This window comes from Saccostrea cucullata, unplaced genomic scaffold (genome assembly GCF_032062105.1).
Source record: "Saccostrea cucullata isolate Sc308-1 unplaced genomic scaffold, CSIRO_AGI_Scuc_v1 ctg1850, whole genome shotgun sequence".
NCBI lineage: Eukaryota > Metazoa > Mollusca > Bivalvia > Ostreida > Ostreidae > Saccostrea > Saccostrea cuccullata.
Window position 1 is genome coordinate 79,959 of NW_026921361.1, and position 17,818 is coordinate 97,776.

The window sequence follows — 17,818 nt, forward strand, 5'->3', positions numbered from 1 at the left end:
CATGCAATAGACTCTCATGCATCCGTTTCATTTCTGGATATTTTACTAGAAAATACGTTAATAGTAACCAAATAGCGCATGCGCAGTAGTATATCATGTAAATAAGCCAGCTAAAAATATCGCTGGTTAAGGGGAAATCCCCACATCAGAAAATGGGCAACATACATTATGTAAATCATTTATTAACATAAATTGTTTAAACGTGATGATTTTTCTAGGTTTTATGCGTATGCGTGTCTTGAATTACATGTATAACATGTAGTTTTTTTTTTTGAGGAAGTAGTTAATGTTTCAGTGTTGAAGAGTATGATTTCTCTCTAGAGCTATAGCCAGACATATACATGTATAACCCCCTTTTTCATTCAGAGGAGATTTTTTTTGTTTTATCATCAATGCTCAAATCATAACGAAAATATTTTGGCTAAAAGTTGATACATGTGTCTTTTATTAATTTTCAATCTGAAGTTTAAAATGATTACATAAATGTAATCATTTTCAACTTCAGATTGAAAATTAATAAAAGACACATGTATGAAAATTAAGTGATCATCTAATAGAAATTTACACGAGTGCTTTCGATGCAACAATTGTCAAAATTAGTACAAATTCTTACAATTTTTAGTTCATATCATTAAGTCTTTATCCAAAATCGTAAAATAATCACTCAAGAATTCGTAAGATTTGCTATTTAACACCTATTCTGAGCGCATTGGTATCTTTACTTGAGGAATTTAAAAATGTTTATCAGGTCACAGTCATTGATTCTATGATTTGTTTGCCCTTTCCTGGCCCAGTATTTTATCTAAAGATGGTTCCTTTTTTCACAAATTGTATGCGAGGAAATTATCTATGTTATTGATACCATTTTGTGAATATTTCAATCGAATAGTTGAAACTAGTAAAAAAAAACAACACAAGAAGCGCTGATTTTTCCAAGCACATGCAAGCATATATAAGTATGTACCGGTCAATAAAATGGTGTTATATTGGATTTAACTCTATACTTATAAGGGGAAATTAAAGTTGACAGACGTAAACTACTCAAAAATTTAATTTGTTGGTAAATAAATCTAGATTCATACTTGCTTGTAAACTGAATTATATTAATTTATTCTGGTTTTGGAAAATTTGAAATAGTTTGTAAATTGGTATTTTAGAAATGTATTTATTATATATTGACTATCTAGCATCAGTAGTCTTTTTTTGAAAAATCAATGATTATGCATATGCACTCTCTTCCGCAATCTGAATGAATATTTTAATTATACAGACCTTTTTGAACATTGAAATTTAAAATTACCTTATTTAAAGAACCGACCTATTGAGTTTGTTTCAAATTAAATAGAGCGATTTAAGGTATTGATCGATGTTTATATCGGATATGGAGTGCAGCCAAATATGTAAAACATGATTTTACAGTGAACAACAGAGATATTGGACGAATTACAAACGAAGACAACGCCTATACAATAAAATGTCGACCTTAAACGAATACGATGTTCTAGAAGAAATTGGAAAAGGGACTTACGGTCTTGTTTACAAAGCTCGACTTAAAAGAGGAGATCGAAATGAGGCAAGTAATGTGCTATAACTTATAATGACGCCATTTGCAGTTCTAAAAGTGTGTAAATCGGAACTAGGGTACAAATTCCCTGCAGCCAAAAATAGAATAAAAAGTTTGTGAAGGGGCATTTAAAAATACACATTGTCCATATTGATCTTTTTTGTTTGTTTTTACCCAAAAAGTATTTTCAAAATATGCTAGCATTATGTGGGCTCATAGAGTAGATTAACACTATGTCTTGTAAATAAATTGTTACGATTCCTTTTTACGGGTAATGTTGTAAATACCGGTATAAAAATGTATATTCCGTTTCAATGATTTATTGTTTATTATTTATCGTTTATTGTCAATTATTATCTTTTTTATTTATTCAATAATCTATTAATAATTACAATGTAATTAGATTAATTAAACAAAGTTATGAATTCTACAAGTGGTAATAAAACTTTGATTATACTGATCTTATTAAAGATGTTAATTAAAGCCCTGCAAAAAATAAAGGATAGAAGATTTTTTTTCTAATTTTGTGCTGTAAATAAAATGTTTGAGATAAATTTTTTAAAGTATGCCAAAAGAAATAAAATTAGAGGGATGAATTTGAAATATACTTTATGGTTTCATTTACTTTAACTACAGTTAATATATCAGCTTTGGTTTATTCCTCTGTTGTTTTTTTTCATTGTCAACAATATTTCTTCATACATGTACTCGTATACATGTAAATATACAAAAATCAATCAATTACAGATATTTGCTATCAAGAAAATAGACTTATTCAAGGCAAATTCCAAAGAGCTGGAACAACTTCGGAGAGAGGAAGACATTTTAAAACTGTTATGTGACCAAAGGCATGAAAATATAGTACGATACATTACATCTTTCAATGTAAACAGGGCTCTATATATAGTAACCGAGTACTGCTCAGGTGGGTCCTTGTACCATTATCTTCGTGAACGGAAAACCGGTCTAGAGGAGTGCGAGTTTAAAATTTACCTCGAACAGATTCTAAATGGAGTTAAGGTATACAGCTATTTTATGTTTATTATTTACTTTTTTTCTAGAAGAAATATGAATTTATTTCAAATTTTAATTAGATAATATTGAACAGAACAAATATAACTCGAAAATGATTAAAATTTTCACTCTAGAAAAGTTTTACTTAGTAATAAATTACTTAAATTTGTGTATGTAAGTAATAAAATATTACTTGGTTTTTACTTACAGTTTACCACTAATTACTAGCTATTACTAAAATATTTTTAAATTGCTATATTTAATTGCTTTACTGAAAACAATAAATTATTTACTGCATCAAGGAGGATTCAGAGCAGCTGCAGAACAAATTACTTAAATCTGGTAGTCTAATCACTATATATAAACTATAATGAAAAAAAATAAAGATATCAGAATTTTATTTTAATTCCTATATATAACTAATATTTTTTTGCCCCCGTAAACGAAGTTTCGGGGGTATATAGTTTTTGTCGTGTCCATCTGTCTGTCTCTCTGTCTGTCCGTTTCTCTGTTTGTCTGTTTGTCCGCAAAAACTTTAACCTTGCCCATAACTTTTGATTTAGCGGAGCTATGACTTGCATATTTCACATGTCCATTCCTTTTGACAAGACCTATCTTTGAGCATTGCCAAATTTGACCTTGACCTTGGAGTTTGACCCACTTTTACAAATTCCAAACTTTTTCTTTAGCCATATCTTTTTAACAGTAAATACCAGGACATTAATACTTCACATATATACTCTTTGTTGAAAGACCTTTCATTGGATACCAACAACCATGACCATTTGACCTTGACCTTGGAGATTTCAATCCTTGAGAAAAAACTTTAACCTTGGCCATTACTTTTGAACGATAAGGGATAGGACTTTCATACTTACATATATGTAATTCCTGTGAGAAGACCATTCATTAGATACCAAGAACTTTGACCCTTTGACATTGACCTTGGAGTTTGACCCACTTTTAAAAAGCAAACCTTGACTTTAACTTTACAAAGGTTGGGGTTAGTGCATTCATACTTTACATATTTCATCCTTGTGACAACATCATTCTTTGGGTACCACCAAATCTGACCCTTTGTCCTTGACCTTGGAGTTTGATCTACATTTCAAAGTTGGTAAACTTGACCATAACTTCTGAAGGGTTGGGGCTAGTGCTTTCACATTTCAGATATGTATTTTTTGTGGCCGGACCTTTCAATAACATTGACCATTTGACCTTGACCTTTGAGATATCAAGAAATACCAATATATTGAATTTGCATATAAGAAAAGTTAAACCTTTGCTATGTTGCCATATGGGGGGCATTAGTGTTTCACAAACACATCTTGTTTAAATTGTATTCAATTGATTTACTTAAAACAATAATTTATTTACTGAATCAAGGAGAATTCAGAGCAGTTGCAATACAAATAATTACTTAAAAATGGTAGTCTAATTACTATCAGGATTGAATTCTTAAATTGTCATGTTAATTGTCTGTGAGGAGGAGTTATCTTTCTTCCGAATATTCCTTCATGTAAAAAAAAAAGTTATACTAATTAAAATGCTGTATTAAGTACTTGAAACTTTAAACCATTTTTAAAATGGTCCTTAAAAATATACAAATTATTCAATTAAGAAGGCTTTTGATGTTGGAATTAAATGTTTTATTGCTAAATATAATAAAACAATTACAAAGAAATAATGTCGATTTTAGTAAATATGATAAGTATTTCATTTACTTTGTATTCTCCTAAGTAATAATATTCTAGATTTTAATTAATTTCAGAATTACATTTACTTAGTAATATTTCATAAAACCTAGTAATTAGAAAGCATATTATCTCCAAATTAAGTAATAATGATTTATTAAAATGAGTATTTCACTTACTAAGTAATATAATTCCTATTAAGTATTGATACTTAGTAAATCATTTTATAAGTAAATGAATTCATCCTTATTACTAATTATGTTTTCAATTACTAACAATGATAGTCATTTACTTGCTATTCTGACTACATGGATTACTAATAATTACTAGTTTTTCTTAATTTGATATCTTATTTCAAAAGCAACAAGTAAAACTTATTTTAGAGTGTTTGTACATCTTTTTCAGTATCTTCATTCTCAAAAAATTACCCACAGAGATTTGAAAACAAAAAACATTCTTATAACATCTGACAGCAGGATAAAAATAGCCGACTTTGGAGTAGCCAAGTAAGTAGAAGAGGGTTAAGGAACAAAAATACTAAATAGAGTATACATTATAGAGAAAGACTTAAAGTAGTTACTTTTGCAGTTTACCAATATTAAATATATAGTACTCTTGTCATTTTAAGTAACAGAAAATTTCATTAAGTAATATGTGCCACAGGTCATGTATGTGCATGCGTGGTATTGAACGGAAATTATTTTTATGTCATATTCATAACAACCCTACATATAAAATAATGGGAACTTCATTCATACACTCTCTTTAATTGGAACACAGCCTGAAATTCTGTTGTGAATTTGCTTTGATAATTTTAGAATAGTTGATACCTGTAGCAAAGCTGCAAATACCGTCACTGTGGGGACGCCACACTACTTCGCTCCAGAGATGTCTGACGGAAAAGGTACATATGATGAAAAGGTACAGTTTCTCCTTTAGTATTTCATTGACAGAATAACATATGAATTTTCAATTATTTAAAACAGTATGCTTGAAATACCTGTAGATTGATATATGGGCCATCGGTTGCGACTGCTATGAAATGGGTAGCTCAAAGTACGCCTTTGACGGTAAAACTTCACAGGATCTGAAGGAATCCATTTGTAAAAATAAGGTTAGAAATACATTTCGGTGAAAAAAAAAAATAATGAAAGAATTACAAATTACAGAGTGTACTTATCAACAACAGTAACTATAGGCACAAATTAAAAATATCAAACACGGATTAACAGAATACAGTCTTCTGTTGTTAAAAAATAATAGGATTTTTTTCATATTGGATAACAGCAGTCTGATTTCTTACAGTTACCTGACATGAACAATCTTCGATTTTGCGATGACATTCAGAAACTGATTATCAGAATGCTGGCTACGAATCCCTGTGACCGCCCAGACGCCGAGTCTCTGTATAACGAGGTGTCACGTCATCACTGCCAGAACTTAGATCCGCCAGCCAGACACCACAAACAGACTCAGGTATTCTCTCACTCTACAACGATACCAGGGCATGAGGGAAAGAACGTGTTTCTGAGTAGCCAGAGTACTGATGTGTCAACAATACCGCGAGGTATGGAAAAAATAGCTGCCAGACACATCATTTAGCTTTAAACATGCATACAACTTGCTTTCAATATAATTATTAAGTCTTACAATATTTTATGATAGTACGGTCTCCTTTCTTTATATGTTATACACATTTTATATTTTTATAGGACTCGCTTTTAGTCTCTTAATTTAAATGCAATTCGTTATCTTCTTCAATAATTTGCAAATCTTCTCCAGTTACAAAAAATGTATACATAACTGTATTTCTATTGCACTATAAAAACAACATGCAAAACAACTAATTTCTTTCTTAATTATTATTTAGCTTTTCATAAACTTAAGATTCTAGTAGTACTTGATAGTTTTAAAATCGTAATTATTTATTTACACTAATACTTTTTTTATTTCCTCCAAATTAACATACTAAGTCGCTTGTGGAGTATATTGATTTGTATAATCACTTTTATTGCTTGCTAGAAGAAGGCAAAGAACCATCGCAAAACACAGATTCTTTTGAAGAAAATCAGAAAGGAGAATTTGTTTCTATTGAAGGTAGATGTCTGTTGTTGCACTTTTAAAAGACCTGACTGTCTCAAGACTTGATTCTATCAGAGTAATAATAGGTTTTTTTTATTCTTTGCGCTCTGCGATTTATTTGTGGTTAAGCTCATTTATTCTTGATAAAATTATTTGTGGTTAAGCTCGTTTACTCTAGATATAATTTTTTGTGATTAAGCTCCTTTGTTCTCGATAAAAACAAGTGACAAATGCGACATATTATCTTAATTTTGCTTTAAAATGAAGTCTCAGTAATCGGATAACAATATTAAAAGAAATTTTGTATTCTTTTGAAATATAAATTAATAAACCCAGCAATTTGTCATCACAACAACTTATAAGTCAATGAATTAGTCCACAATAAAGTTTAGATTATGATTAGTAGGTTCAATGTCAACAGCTTCAATGCCGCCAAAAGGCGGAGAGCAAAATACGGATTCATTTGACCAACTCAGGAAAACGTCATCTTCTTCCCTCGAAGGTTTGATTTCTTATGTCTTCCAGTCTTTGAAACAATAAATTATAATTATTCCTTATTCATTATCGCGTTATATCGGCAAGAAATGTGTTTCGTCTGCTATATATTTCTCTCATTTTATTTATATTTTACAGATTCGTGTAAGAGTACATCATCTAGTCGATCTGGTAATAACTTTAAAAGAAAAACTAGAATTTAAAAACAAATGCAATTAAAGTCATACCACCATTTAAAAACATAAGTTTATATCATTTTTGTAGACTCTCAAGATGATTTCGTTAAAAAAAAGAAAAAAAAAGCAGACAGAAAAAACTAATTTCTTTTTTAATTATTATTTTGAACATTCTAATAATCGTAGGATTTGCTTTTCATATACTTTGTTACGATACTAGCACTTAATAGTTTTAAAAAATTACAACTGTATTACTTATCCACACTTAGTCTAATACTTCTGTTTTTTCCTCTTAATTAGTATACTAAGAAATCAAATTTATCTTTGCTTACATAGATGCTTGTGCAGTATATTAATTTGTAAATCCACTTTTATTGCTTGCCAGAAGAAGGCAAGGAACCATCGCAAAATACAGATTCTTGTAAAGAAAAACAGAAAGGAGAATTAGTTTCTATCGAAGGTAGTTGTCTGTCGTTCGTTGCTTCATTTGCAGTTAATCTAGGACCTAACTGTCTCAAGACTTTCAGATTCTATCAGAGTTATTTTTTTCATTTCTATGCGCTCTGCAATTTATTTGTGGTTAAGCTCTTTTGTCTAGATAAATTCATTTGTGGTTAAGCTCGTTCGTCTAGATAAATTCATTTGTGGTTAAGATCGTTTGTCTAGTTAATTCATTTGTGGTTAAGCTCGTTTGTTCTAGAAGAAAACAAGTAATAAATGCGACATATTACGTATCTTTTGCTTTAAAAAATGAAGTTTCGGTAATCGGAGAACAATATTTAATAAAAAATTGTGATTCCTTAAATGTATAATTAAATTTAAAAAACTGCCATTTGTCATCAAAACAACTTATAAGTCAATGAATTACTCCACAATAAGCTTTAAATTATGATTGGTAGGTTCAATGTCAACAGCTTCAATGCCGCCAAAAGGCGGAGAGCAAAATACGGATTCGTTTGACCAACTCAGGAAAATGTCATCTTCTTCCCTCGAAGGTTTGATTTCTTATGTCGTCCAATCTTGAAAATTATTGATTAAGAAAATTCAATATCTGAATCATGATTGCGTTAGAATGGTTAACAATTAGTATGAAGATCATTTCGTGGTTTATATTTTTTAAACTTATTTTTTGCAGATTCGTTTAAAAGTACCTCATCTAGTCGAACTGGTAATATCCTTTTGGTAAAATAAATCTAATTTTTGGAAGACAATGTCAAGAGTTATTAAAAATAAAAGCAACGTTTTTTTTTTTTGGCAAAAACTCATTCAAATAAACCTATACCATTCATACGTCTATATTTTTTGTAGACTCTCAAGATGATTTCGTCACTCTGTATAGAAAGTCAGTGGATAGATTTGACAAGTAAATATATACCTTCATTTTTTTTAATTTTGGTTTTTATTATTTTTTTTTTTTATTTGGGGGGGGGGGGGGGGGTTTCCATGTTTTGACTAAGAATGGGGAATGTTAATATCGGTCTGTCTGTCCGTCTTTCTTTCTGTCTGTCTGTAGCACGATATATCGAGAAAATCCCTACATGTATGCAAACTTCCAATAGTCTTCTGCGTGGTTTAATTGGTACATGTACATACGAACTCTGGTGGAAGTTTGGCTCCCTATGGCCTAAGGAAGGCCCGTATTGATTTTGACGTCAGAGAGTCAAGGTCGTAAATATTACATTCTGTCTTTGTGTAAAACTTCCATAACCGGGCGACAACTCAAGAAGAATTTTAGCTTTTTGCGATGAAATTTTATCCCATAACTCCATGTGGTCCCACCTGCCCCTCAAGTGTGCCGATCCAGCTTGTACACATATACTACTACATTACTTGCAAAGATAAGATATTCTAAGTTTTATTTTGTTATTTTTTTAAAGAAAACTTTACGACACATTATGCCGTGCTGGGGGGCGAGACATTTACCGTAAACTCGGACAATTATTGGAGGAGTGTTATACTGTGGATTTTGAAGTAAGTCTACGATTATGCAGTGTATTTGATTTAAACAAAATTTATTCAGAATACTGAATAGATTATTTCTGAATAGATTTGGTAGCAGGCTAACAATGCCTTTATATAAAATTACCTCTACACCTTTTTTACTTCAAGAAATATACAAGTTTTTTGTACTGATACTTTTCTACCAGCAAATTTTCTTACGTCAGAAAGTCAGTTCGAGTTAAAATGTTCTTAAAGAGAGATAATAGCGTAACGGTACTTAAAAAGATACTCAATAAAAAGATATGTTATTGCACACTTAGTAACTAATAATAATAAATTAATTTATCATCTGAAATTTGTAACAAATTGTCCATTCATGATTTGTAAATAAAATTTTCAATACTTTAAAATTTCCATTTAAATTATAACAAGTCTCAAAACATAGGTAATCAGAGATTACAGAGCTCACCTCAACGTGTGTTGTCTTTAAGTAAGGCAAATTAAGTCACACAATTAACCAACAAAAAGTGTACATCCAAAAATGCAAAATTTATGCAAATTTGATACTTTGGAATAGACCTATATAAACACTAAAAACTAGTTCATCATGAAAATGTAATTAAAATCCAGCATCTGAAGCAAGATTGAGAGTTTTCATCCCTTGATGCATCATTTGTGCAACTGGTTTATATAAGCCTAATAGTTTCTTGGTGATAGACTTGCACCCATAACTTTTACGAGGTCTATTATCTGGAAAATGTATGTCGAATTCAGCATCTGGAGCAAGTCCATTAGTGTGCATCCTAAGATGCATCATCCATGCAAGTTTGGTCAACATAGGGCTTAAAGTTACTTGCAAATGAAACCTGTATAAAAAAATTAACCTTTCCACTAATCCAGAAAATGTAGGTCAGATTCAGCATCCGAAGCCAGCCTAGTAGAATGCACCCTTAGATGTACCATCCATGCAAGTTTGGTCATTATAGAGCTCAAAGTTACTTGAAAATGAATCCTGTACCATAAACTTTAACCTGTTTACTCGTCCAGAAAATGTAGGTCAGATTCAGCATCCGAAGCAAGTTTGGTAGTATGCATCCATGCAATTTAGTCGTTATAGGGTTCATAGTACTGTACCTTGGAAATGAAACCTGCATCCAAAATTTTTACCTGTTCACTCAACCGGAAAATGTAGGTCAGATTCAGCATCTGAAGCAGGTCTTGTAATATGCATCCTAAGATGTACCATCCATGAAAGTTGGTCATTATATGTCTCATAGTAGCTTGGAAATGAAACCTGCACCAAAAACTTTAACCTGTTCACTCAACCGGAAAATGTAGGTCAGATTCAGCATCCGAAGCAAGTCTAGTAGATTACATCCTAAGATGTACCATCCATGCAAGTTTGGTCATTATAGGGCTCAACGTATCTTCAAAATGAAACCATCACCAAAAACTTTAACCTGTTCACTCAACCGGAAAATGTAGGTCAGATTCAGCATCCGAAGCAAGTCTAGTAGATTACATCCTAAGATGTACCATCCATGCAAGTTTGGTCATTATAGGGCTCAAAGTATCTTCAAAATGAAACCATCACCAAAAACTTTAACCTGTTCACTCAACCGGAAAATGTAGGTCAGATTCAGCATCCGAAGCAAGGCTGGTAGTATGCATCCTAAGATGTATCATCCATGTAAGTATGGTCATTATATGTCTCATAGTAACTTGGAAATGAAACCTGCACCAAAAACTTTAACCTGTTCACTCAACCGGAAAATGTAGGTCAGATTCAGCATCCGAAGCAAGTCTAGTAGAATACATCCTAAGATGTACCATCCATGCAAGTTTGGTCATTATAGGGCTCAAAGTATCTTCAAAATGAAACCATCACCAAAAACTTTAACCTGTTCACTCAACCGGAAAATGTAGGTCAGATTCAGCATCCGAAGCAAGTCTAGTAGATTACATCCTAAGATGTACCATCCATGCAAGTTTGGTCATTATAGGGCTCAAAGTATCTTCAAAATGAAACCATCACCAAAAACTTTAACCTGTTCACTCAACCGGAAAATGTAGGTCAGATTCAGCATCCGAAGCAAGGCTGGTAGTATGCATCCTAAGATGTATCATCCATGTAAGTTTGGTCAACATATGGATTATAGTTACTCGGAAATGAGTCCTACACCAAAAACTGCACCAAAAATGTTAACCTGCACCAAAAACATTAACCTGGTCATTCCTTTGCTGAAATTGCAGCATCTGAAACTTTGACTGGTACAATGAAACACACTAGCAACATCTTCCATGCATGTCTAATCAATATAGGACATAGAAGTACTTAAAAAGAAAACTGCTCCAAAAAACTTAACCTTAACCCGGAACGCCAACGCCGACGCCGACACCGACGCCGACGCCGAGGGTATCACATAAGCTCCCCCCAACTTCGTTGAGGTGAGCTAAAAAGTTATAAAAGCATGTATAAACATGTCCATAAATTAACTATGATAAATATATAGATAAATTAAAACTTTTCTAACCCGCACATCACTGATCACATTACAACATTTCGTAATACATGTGCACAACATTCGGATTGGACAGGTTTTACTACAACTGTATTTTCAGAAGCACAAATTACGTATCTCTAACTTCTAAATGGAAGTCTGACTATAAATTTCCAATTAACAAGCTTAAAATAGGTTTGTGTGTGTATGTTTTGGGACATACGGAGTTGAAAATTTTAAATTCTTTGGTTTTTCGGCTTTCTGCCAAAACCTGTAAAAACTCGACCAATTTTCTTATCAATTCATCTTATTTTAATATATTTGATTTCAGGAAAAAGTCAGCAGGTTGCTTGGGGAGAGATACGCAAGTTTGCAGACCATGGTGATGACTTTGAAGAATTTAGAGGACGGACTTAAAAAATACTCCAAGAACTAATAACTGAACAATTTTGACATTCCAATATGAATTAGATAAAAATTCTTTGCAATAGAGTAAGTGGATTTTAGTAATAAAATCAGAGGATCTGATGAAGAAAAGCGAAATGTGTGTGTGAACACTGGCACAGAAAAAAATATATAGAAGATAAATTACAGACTGAGGTGAACAAAGACTGAAAAACGTCACCCTGAGCGTGAAAATCCAATGAAGACAAGTCATATAAATTCTTTTAAAATCAAAATTTTCCTTACAGGATATTTAAGGACTAACTACATGTAGTATTCAGCAAGAACATGCCGCAGATTGAAAAATGCATGACGTCCATGGTTTTTATGTAGCCACATGCTGAAAGTTTTTTTCTTGTAGCAGTCGAATTTTCGGTGACAAAAAAGAAAGATAGTATGACATATCCATATTGAAGAATAGTTATCAACATTTCATGTTTACAGTTATAATTCATAGAGAACAGGACATCATTCACATACAGTTGCAGTGACTACCAAGGTACTGCACTGCTTCTGGCAAAAAAAGTGTATAAGCCATAAAAAAATACTCAAGAAAAACTGTTTACGGTAGTAAACCATGTAGTTTACAATAGTTATCGATAGGAAACTATGGCAGCATTGCATTAAACCTCATTTGCATCATTAATGTTTGCTGTACAGCCTCTGCATACTTACCGCAAACTTCTCCATGTTCTCCAGGACATCAAGCTTTGCATATTAAGCTGTCATGGATTCTTCAGCTGACATTAATGCAGGAAGTTGCAACAATGCTTGCAGAAGACTTGCAGAAAAATCTCCCCGAGTGACATAATTTTAAGATCTTTCCCTTTTTCAAAACTAAGTAATACTTACTTGATATCATGGGCTGTATGACATTTTATAATAGTTTAAATAAACAAATCATAAAAAAAAACTTTTATTTTGATAGTAATTAAAGTTTAACACATATACATTTTAGTAAAGAACATCATAACTGCTAGAGATATAACAATTTTGGCACAGACTGTGTACATCAGTGGAGGCTTATGGTATTATAAGCCAGGTTTATGTTGGAAAGACGAGTCTATTCGGATTAGACCTATCCGCCATTATTGTTTCTAAAATTATGTTGCTACAATTTGATTGGTTGTTTTTTATAGTGGGGATTCAGCTACAAGCAGTGTGCTAAGTTTGTAAAGAAATTGTATCGTAATTTATTTGGCCCGTTTTCACGGACTTACAATTAATATACCTAATAATCAGCGTACGCTACCTAAATGTCTTGATATGTGTCTTGTGAATTTGTGATCGTGAAACATTTACAGAGCAATAAGTTTGTGGACACTACATCTCGGACGCTGAGGATCAAGTTACAATCATGGCCGACCGCGCTCGAAGTCGTAGACGTCCTACCCCATCTAATCGCTGGGATGAGAGCAATACAAACAATTGGACAACCCAACGATACATCGAGGAACTGGCAAAGCTGAATATTCGTGTTCCTGCCAACATTGGGAAAGTCGTGATGAAAAAACTTTATCTGGAGAATCGAGGAATACCCCCCGCAAACGCGGATGCCCGGATAAACGTTGAATCGAGAAAAGAGGATGTCGCAAATGCCGTGATTGTGCCTCCGAGTACGGAACCATCTCCAGAGAATACTAACAGAACTGAAACGACCAGAACAACAACTTCAAGCGAAACACCATCGGGGGAAGAATCGAGATCTAGCGCATCAACCAATGTTGCATCGGGATCGAGAGCCAATTTATCCAATATGGCGGCCCCCTCGAATAACGACATAATCTGCAGCATGTTGAACACCATGCAGAGCATGCAACAGACAGTACTCGGACTTCAAAACACAGTCATGAGCTTGGTGGCCGAAAAGAAGAACAACAAAACAGATGACCACTCATTGGACACAGCAATGGCGGCGATTCGTCAACAACCGGCCATGCAGGGTCCAACTACAGGTGGGTACACATTACCTAGAACTGAATTTGGCGTCCCATCAGACTCTCTCTCACACATAGACGTAGTCACTGAAAAGTTAAGAAAAAAGATTTGGGAGGGGAAAGATGTTAACATGGCCGAATTGCTAATCCCCAAGTATGATTCAGACAAACCCAACAACATCACCATCAACCTGATGAAACAAGAAGACCACAGACTACATAAGCAACTCTCTATCGCTGAATTTATTACAGCTTTCGGTAAATATAAGAGAGTTATGTGCCAACGATTTCCAGAGAGACGGGTTGAGTTGGATAGATATGAAGCTATCATAGTAGATATACACAACGTCTATGGTGGTAAATTTTACGACTACCACTGCCAATTCTCATCAAGAGCTGCAACTGCCCTCAGGGATAATGTTAAAATTGACTGGTCGGTGAAAGATCTTGGACTTCTCATGATGGTAGTGGGTAATGCTACTGCAAACAAATGCTCCACGTGTTCGTCAAGCATGCACCTCTCAGCGTTCTGTCCTCAAGTACAACAGAACATCATTCCGGTAATTGGCCAGTCCATGCGAAGTTATCCAACCAACAAAAACCAAACAACAACTGACAAATACGGTCGAACACGCACCATGGTGAACAACAAGGAGGTGTGCAACAATTTCAATGATAATAGATGTAAGAAAACGAACTGTCAGTTTGAGCACATATGTACAGTGTGTCATGAAAACGACCACGGAGCCTCCCTGTGTAAGAAAAGTCAAAGAAGTTCCATGGCATCCATACCAAGTAAAAAGTGACAAGTGAACTGTGAAAGAACTTCTTCTCAAGTCTCAATGCCTGTAAATTTGATTAACTTAAGATCAGAACTCTGTAATCATCCGGACAAAAGTTTCGTCGAATATTTGTGTGAAGGATTCATTCTAGGCTTTGACACTATGATTTCAAACACCAGAATAGAAACATTAGAATGTAAAAACTTATTATCAAGAAAGCAACCTGAAATTGTAGATAAACTTGTGAAAAGTGAACTCGAGAAAGGTTTCTTGACTGGACCTTTCGAAGAACCTCCATTTACCAACTATAGAGTGAGTCCAATTGGTATTACAATGGGAAAGTACTCTAAAAAACCTCGGTTAATAGTTGACTTATCTTCACCACATGACAGTGAACATGCAAGTGTTAACTCTCTGATCAACAAAGAGGAATGCTCCTTATCATATGTGAAGATAGATGATGCCATCAAAACAATTCAGAGCCTGGGGAAGGGAACTACCATGTGCAAGACCGATATATCAGACGCTTTTAAATTGGTACCAATCTTACCCTCTCAGTGGCATCTGTTCTGTATCAAATGGAAGTCAAACTATTATTATTACAACAAATTATCTTTTGGATGTCGTTCTAGCCCCAAGATCTTTGACAATCTATCCCAAGCAGTATGTTGGATTGCCACCAATAACTATGGTGTAAAGCATATACTCCACTTGTTAGACGATTTCATCACTTTTGAACGTCCAGAGGAAGACGGAGATACTAATATGAAACTTTTATTTCATATATTTACATCACTCAACATACCCATGGCGCTGCATAAAACTGAAGGCCCCACAACATGTTTAGAATACCTAGGTATAATTCTAGATTCTGAAGCTATGGAAGCCAGATTACCAGGTGACAAGCTGTCCAGAATTAAAGAGTTTCTTACCTCTTTTTATTCACGGAAAAGCTGTACAAAAAGGGAACTCTTACAGTTATTAGGCCACCTTAATTTTGCAAGCAGAGTTATACCACCGGGAAGATCCTTTGTGTCTCATCTTATCCGACTGTCTACAACAGTCAAAGAACTGCACCATCACATCACAATTAATGCAGCCTGCAGGGAAGACATAAGGATGTGGCTAACATTTCTGAATGGTTGGAATGGCATTAATTTGTTCTACAATGTGTCGCAGATCACATCAGAAGAACTCAATCTGTTTACAGATGCTTCAGCTACCTTGGGATATGGTGGATACTTCAGAGGACTATGGTTTTCTTCATCTTGGTCAGATGAACTTCTACCTTTATTAAAAAACTGGATGCAAGACGAAGATGGCGTATCCATAGCCTTCTACGAACTATACCCTATAGTTGTTGCTTCAATTCTATGGGGGGAAATGTGGAAAAAACAAAGGATAATTTTTATGTGTGACAATATAGCAACAGTTGCTATCCTTAACAAGGGTAGATCTAAATCTCATCATATTATGCCCCTGATGAGACGCCTTACTCTAATAGCAGCAAAATATAACTTCATTTTTTCTTCCGTACATGTACCGGGTCGAACAAATTTAATAGCAGATGCTCTCTCACGTTTGCAGATTCCCAAATTCCGCAGCCTAGCTCCTCAAGCACAAGATCAACCATGCAGTGTTCCCCATCCGAAGGAAGTGTTATGGACCTCAACGGCACCGTGAACATGTTATGGACCAATGCAGTGGCACCAAGCACTAGGTGCACATACCAAACAGCCTTTCATGTATATGTTAAATTCCTTTTGTTGTCAAATATTATTACAAATGCATGTATTTCTGAGGTTTCTGTATCTGAAGATTACTTAATTTCATTTGTAGCATACTGTGTTAGCAAACTTCAGATAAGCTACTCAACTATCAAGTTGTATTTGTGTGGAGTTAAATTCATGTGTTTGCAAAATAACATTACATATCCTGACAATACTCAGTTATGTAGACTTAAGGCTATTATGAATGGTGTTAAACGTGTACAATCACCATCCCGCAGTTTAAGGTATCCAGTCACATTCGACATTTTGAAAAGGGCTTGTATTTATTTAAGAAAGATAGACAATTTTTACAACTTGATGTTAGAAACTGTATGTACTGTTGCATTTTTTGGCTTTTTGAGATGTGGAGAGTTTACATGTAAAGAAGTATTTGATCCTTCTATACATCTTTGTATAAGTGATTTATCTATCTTTGAGGATTATGTACATTTACAACTAAAAATTTCTAAAACTGACCCATTCAGGAAAGGAGTCATCATTAAACGGTTTTCCACAGACAATATTATTTGTCCTTTCGCTGTATGTTGTAAATATTTAAAGGCAAGGTACAAATTGTCATGTTCTCCACAAAGTCCATTGTTTGTAAATCAAAATGGTGCTCCTTTGTCAAGAGTTGAATTTATTTCAGCCTTTAAGCATGTGTTAACTTGTATCGGTTGTGATGCCGATGTGTATAATGGACATTCTTTCCGAATCGGTGCGGCTACAACTGCAGCTTCAGTCCATGTGGAGGACCATATTATTAAAACATTAGGAAGATGGGCCTCCGACGCCTATTGTAGATACATTAGAACTCCAGTATCTGTGTTACGAGATGCTCAGCGTTCCTTAGTATGTACTGTAGATTCATAGACTGATCACACTTCTTTACTCACTACAGACTTGTAAAACAATTGTAAGCTTGTAACTTTACCTATAGATGTTATAATGTTAGCCTCATATATATTACTGTTTATCACACACAATTTGGCATCATTTTTGGGGCACTCAGTCTCATATCTATAATGTACATAAGTATTTACGTTATATCTATTCAACTGACTTTTGGCCACCATTTAATAAATTTTACGAATGCTGTAACAATTAATTAAATTCTCCCCAAAAATTCTGGTTTATTTTGACACTAATATCTTATTTTCCGGCTCTTGTGACTTCCCCATGTAGAAATCCAACGCAACACGACGATTTCTTAAAATGCTAATACTTCATAGGAAGTTACACCGAGTTAATAAGATATCAACATCCTTCCATGGTTCTCTTCCGGCTCTTGTAGCCCGGAACTGGTTTCTCACAGCCTTCCACAGCTGCTACACCGAGTTGAGATCCACGGGAAGTAGAGCCAGTCTCAAGACTCACTAGTCACACCGAGTTGACTGGTACAATTGAGCTGTACCTTTC

General features: G+C 33.9%; 2 protein-coding genes across 2 annotated transcripts; both read left to right on the forward strand.

Annotated features, from left to right (window-relative positions):
• The first annotated feature begins 1,379 nt into the window (after positions 1 to 1,379).
• On the forward strand, positions 1,380 to 12,844 carry LOC134259825 (serine/threonine-protein kinase Nek4-like). The gene is made up of 14 exons (XM_062742425.1): positions 1,380 to 1,582; positions 2,312 to 2,584; positions 4,678 to 4,778; positions 5,091 to 5,193; positions 5,279 to 5,386; positions 5,578 to 5,839; positions 6,295 to 6,369; positions 6,761 to 6,856; positions 7,414 to 7,485; positions 7,925 to 8,020; positions 8,161 to 8,193; positions 8,334 to 8,388; positions 8,903 to 8,996; positions 11,799 to 12,844. Exons 1-14 carry the CDS (start codon positions 1,475 to 1,477, stop codon positions 11,901 to 11,903), a joined length of 1,581 nt encoding a protein of 526 aa, XP_062598409.1. The 5' UTR covers positions 1,380 to 1,474; the 3' UTR covers positions 11,904 to 12,844.
• Positions 12,845 to 14,792: 1,948 nt separating this feature from the next.
• On the forward strand, positions 14,793 to 16,313 carry LOC134259819 (uncharacterized). The gene has a single exon (XM_062742421.1). It carries the CDS (start codon positions 14,793 to 14,795, stop codon positions 16,311 to 16,313), a length of 1,521 nt encoding a protein of 506 aa, XP_062598405.1.
• The last annotated feature ends 1,505 nt before the right edge of the window (positions 16,314 to 17,818 follow it).